The 4640-nt window shown below is 40.7% G+C and overlaps 1 protein-coding gene across 1 annotated transcript in view; it reads right to left on the bottom strand.

Annotated features, from left to right (window-relative positions):
- LOC118329391 (1-phosphatidylinositol 4,5-bisphosphate phosphodiesterase beta-1) overlaps nucleotides 1-4640 on the bottom strand; it is a gene marked incomplete in the record, with an annotated part of 24372 nt that overhangs the window by 7603 nt on the left and 12129 nt on the right. Inside the window, 3 exon segments of the mRNA XM_035663547.1 lie at nucleotides 180-264; nucleotides 704-800; nucleotides 2158-2213. Coding sequence (XP_035519440.1) covers nucleotides 180-264; nucleotides 704-800; nucleotides 2158-2213 — 238 coding nt within the window.

Genomic DNA, 4640 nt, shown 5'->3' with positions numbered 1-4640 from the left:
CTTCCAATGACAATACTGCGGTTACTGACATTAAAACAAATATTAGAAGTTGTTCAGAGACAGATTCATGAAAGTTTGTAAATATAATGAAAAAAAAAACATTAAAAAAAGGCATAAAGAACAAGTATAGAAGCGGTTATCATGGCGTGGTGCTACTGTGGTAACTGTAACAAGGATACTCTACAAACTCCACTGGTGACTTTGTGAGGTGCTCCAAAGCTTTGGTCTCCACAAAAGACGACATGTGGTAACAGCGGGCTGCCTCTACACACACAGCAAACACACACACACAACACACTTGTTTCAGCAATTATCTTGGTTTCAACATGATTCCTACATTGTCTTTGGATATGAATTGCAATAACTGTTTGCTGTTAATTCATTTTTTTGCTTCTGTGGTAAAATGCAAGGCCCCAAACACTGCACGCTTCGTGTTAAAACATAAAGGTTAAAATGACAAATCAGATAACTTATTATATTATTTTTTACTTCTTGTTGAAATCTTATCAATTCAAGAAACAATGAGGTCAATGACGGAGAAACTGCTCCTGTATCATTGTAAAAATTCCTCAGAGGTCATCCTCAATGTTGATCCTGAAATGTAATTGAAGGATTTTCCAGCTCTGTGTGAGTACTGTTCCAAGAATTGTCTTGCAGACAGAGAAATATAAAGCAGAGTGTGTGTTAGTATGTCAACTCTTACTCTTGGAGGCTTCGAAGGAGTTGAACTTGGTTGGCTGGACATAGTTTACCAGAGTTGACATTTCCTCTGTGGCCACGGCCTCTCGCTCTGCTGAGCCCTGAAATAAATGACAACAGGAATAAAGTTTAAGAGTAAAGTTGAAATCAGACAGCTGAGCTTAATGGTCTGATGTGAACCGGGCAAATGTTGGGAAGGAAGCAGCTCAGTTGAACGTAACAGGTTCAACGGATACACGTAAACTGTTAGTTAGGAGTTTTCAGCACTTAGTGACGAAAAACAGCATCGGACAGTGACCAGTAATACACACAGCAAATCAGCTCCAACAAGACATCCACATTTCAAACACAAATACACACACACACATGTGCAAACACACTAACCTCTCACTACAGTCTCACTACCAGATCTCACAGCAGACCTGCTTTTCTTTTCAGTTTCTTTCAGTTTTCTTGTTATTGTTTTCATCCTATTCTTCTCTGCTCTATAGTGAATTGTGTTTCCACACCTAACACACCTGTCTGTTCTGTTTGATGCCTGTGTATTTTCTTTTATCTATTTGAATGTGAATAGCAACAAATTTCGATCAGCAGTTTCATTGTTTTACTAGATTGTGTCTCCTCTTGTCCCCCCCCAGATTTCTCCATATTTAGCTTCTGTGTTTGTGAAGATAAACTCAAAGGGAACTCAGCTGATTTTGATCATAGTGTGTTTACAGGTTGTAGGAAGTACTACTACAAACAAGTTGTATAAAGCCTTTTGTGGATCCAAAGGGAGATGTGCAAACTGCCTCAAGTGATGTCATTTGAGTCAGTGGTGATTGGGGTTGCAAGTTTGAAAATGAAAAGAAATCTGGGGGTGTGGAGTGTGGAGCTGGAGGCTCTAGCCTACAGTAGCTGCTACTAGCGTAACACAACCGAATCGACGACCAAACTGTCTGCAGTCTAGTTGCATTGTGGGTACTTAGGCTCCAGGTTTTGACAAGGAAGAAACATGTGTGTGATAAGGAGAAATATGTCTGGATAATTTTTAAATGTCTGTTGTGAGTCTGACAATGTTATAAGAAAGCAATGCTAAACTGGTGGAGGACTATTTTAATCGAAACTCAATCAAACCAGTCAACAGTAAGCCTTCGCTGCTTGTTAACGTTAAGGACAAGAAAAACAGCAACAGGACACATTAAGAATAAACAACAACGACGACGACGACGACAGCAAAAATGACTAAACAAAAACACACTGCAGAGACAACATCAAAAATAAAACACAAATGACCGGAGAAAGCAGCAAGTGTTAACAAGGACCAACAACAATAACATTTAGAGTACATAAGATTAACAATGACAATGGCATAAAGAATAAACAACAAAACAGTGAAAATAAACAACACTTGTAAACATTAATGGCGACAGCAGAGAGGGTGACCGCCCCTCGGCTTTGTGTGACGTCACCACTGACCTTTTTACCATCATCATCTTCATCATCATCATCTTCCTCACTCTCAGCCTCCATCTCTGTTAAAATTAAAGTTAAACAAGTCTTCATCCTCATCGTCTCTTCAGCCCCTTCTTCTCTTTCCAAATATCAAAGACCAGTATGAAACTCCTTATACAGGATAAGCAGTGGAAGAAGCAGCAGATCCTTTACTTTAGTAGAAGTACTAACAACACCTGGTGAAAAAACTAAACTACAAGTAAAAGTCCTATTACTAAAGTTATGTATCATTAAAATGGTCCCTGTCATTGTACTAATATATGTGATGTTTTAATATTACTGCTGTTTAAGGTTGATTATTTGAACTACCCTACATGCTGCTGGGTAGTTTAATCTACAGCAGTGAATCATATTCTATAAGATCACCATATGTTTGCTGTGTGGCTGAACCACGTACCTTCGAAAAGTCAACTTTTCATGAGCTCAGAAAAACAGTTTTCAGCTTTGTGACAATATATTTTCCAGCTAATCTAATAGGGTTTTATTTTATCCACCCGTAAAGGAAGACTTCAGTTTATCAGAAAAACTCAAATATGAATTCACCAATTTATCAAGTCTGACTAAAAGGCAGACTTGTTATCAATTACCATTATATAAACACTTCAGTTTAATAAGAGTCCTGAGTCAGGGTTAGAAAAAAAAAACACTATATGGGAGACATTTAGATGCAGGAAAATAACAGATCAAATAAGATTTAGATTATCATTCAGACACTACACAGCAATAAGGCCAATAACCTAAAACCTCCTTATTGTAAAGAGTACATCTGTAGAAATGTATTAAACTTTGAGTCAGTCTGCAAGAATGAGAGATTTTTGCTTTGTTACAATCCATACTCAAATAAACAGGCGACACTTCCACACAATATCTGAGTGATACATGACACATCTGTTGTGTGATTTCAAGGAAAAAGACAAAAAAAAATGAATATAAACCAAACAGATGCCTGTAGTTTTCTAAACAACCCCCTGCTTTAACTTGGTAGGTGATTATTCAGCTCACTCAAGCAGTCACTGACTGAGGGGTCATGGCCAGTGTATGAGTATGTACTTCAGCATAGCTACTAGTCTGCTCTTTGGGCTCTCAGTCTCAGACCTGTTTTCAGGATTTGCACATCAGACATGTCAATAAGGCTCCCTGATTTCCCTCTGCACCGCTGTTTAATTGCTGTTCTGAGCTTCCGACCTCTTCTGGGATGTCCTGCTCATTACTGAGACATCCCAGGTGAGGTGCAAAGTGCTGCAGAAAAAAAACCAAAGAGTGCGACCAGAATTGTCACTTGACCAAAATCATAATGGAAATGATGGTAGAATAATGAGAGGAGTCTGACGGAGGCACAAAACACCCTGAATCCAGAAAATATGAGAATAACTTTTTGTGCGATAATACATACAATTACAACATTTGGTGACTTTTATGTTTTAACTTCAATTAAAAACGTGTTTTTATAAGCTACAGTAAGATAAACTCTATAACTGTAACTGCCATGCTTATGATAGTCTTCATAACTGGCTATGGCTCATATTTGAGAGGACATATGTTTGTATATATATATATATATCCCGCCGCGCGCTACCCCCCGTACGGGTCAGTACCTCCCTACACCACTTACAGCGGCAGCGCCCTTCTCCAACGGCGCACTCTCCTTGCACTGCAACTACTGCCCACTCACTTTCCCCGGCCTACTCTACTTCAAGCCCCTCATCGCCCAACACCGCCTCGGTCACGCCACTGAGAACATTACATCCATGTCAACCCTGCTACCACCAACCCACCGCTCGCTCGCGCTCCCATCCCCTGCTGAACATTTCACATGGATGTCTTCTAGGCTGAATAAAAAGTCCTTGTTGTCTCTGTGTCCTACTACCTCCTGTGTTGTCTGCTAGAGACACATGGTCCCTTGGCTCTGAATTTTCGTGGCACGCGGGTGGTCCCGCTCCCGTGCTTCCGCTCTGTCCACCTCCTTGACGGCCGCTTCTCGTGGGATTTCTGTTCTTGATGAGAGATTTGCCCATCAGCTCCTGACCGCACTGGGTCAGGACACTGACCCAGCTACCACACACACACCAAGCGAGACAACAGTAAAACACCAGACACCAAACGCAGAACACACAATATGCAAATGGTTGTGTGTCTTACTTACAGGGTATTTGTCCCAGAGGTCAATCAACAGCCGCTTCTCCGAAAATAGCATTGGACAATATTCAGCCATTTTAGCTCCTGCTGCCTTCAAACTGAAGTACCCCGCCCCCACCGGCACTCACGCGCTACGACGCGGCCCGCGATAGGTACCCACTAGATAGATAGAAGTTTACAAATTAATCAATATATACCTAATAATGGAAGCTAATCCACAGTCACGTGGTTTTCAACAGGACAGTATGACAGGGAAAGGGTTAGGTCTTGAAAGGCGACATTCTTGCATAGTCAATCACCTGGAAAAAAAC

The sequence above is a fragment of the Morone saxatilis genome, unplaced genomic scaffold (assembly GCF_004916995.1).
Source record: "Morone saxatilis isolate NCDOM2014 unplaced genomic scaffold, NCSU_SB_2.0 Contig19, whole genome shotgun sequence".
Classification (NCBI taxonomy): Eukaryota; Metazoa; Chordata; class Actinopteri; family Moronidae; genus Morone; species Morone saxatilis.
Note: the sequence above shows the minus strand (reverse complement) of the source record. Positions and strands in the feature narration are given on the sequence as shown.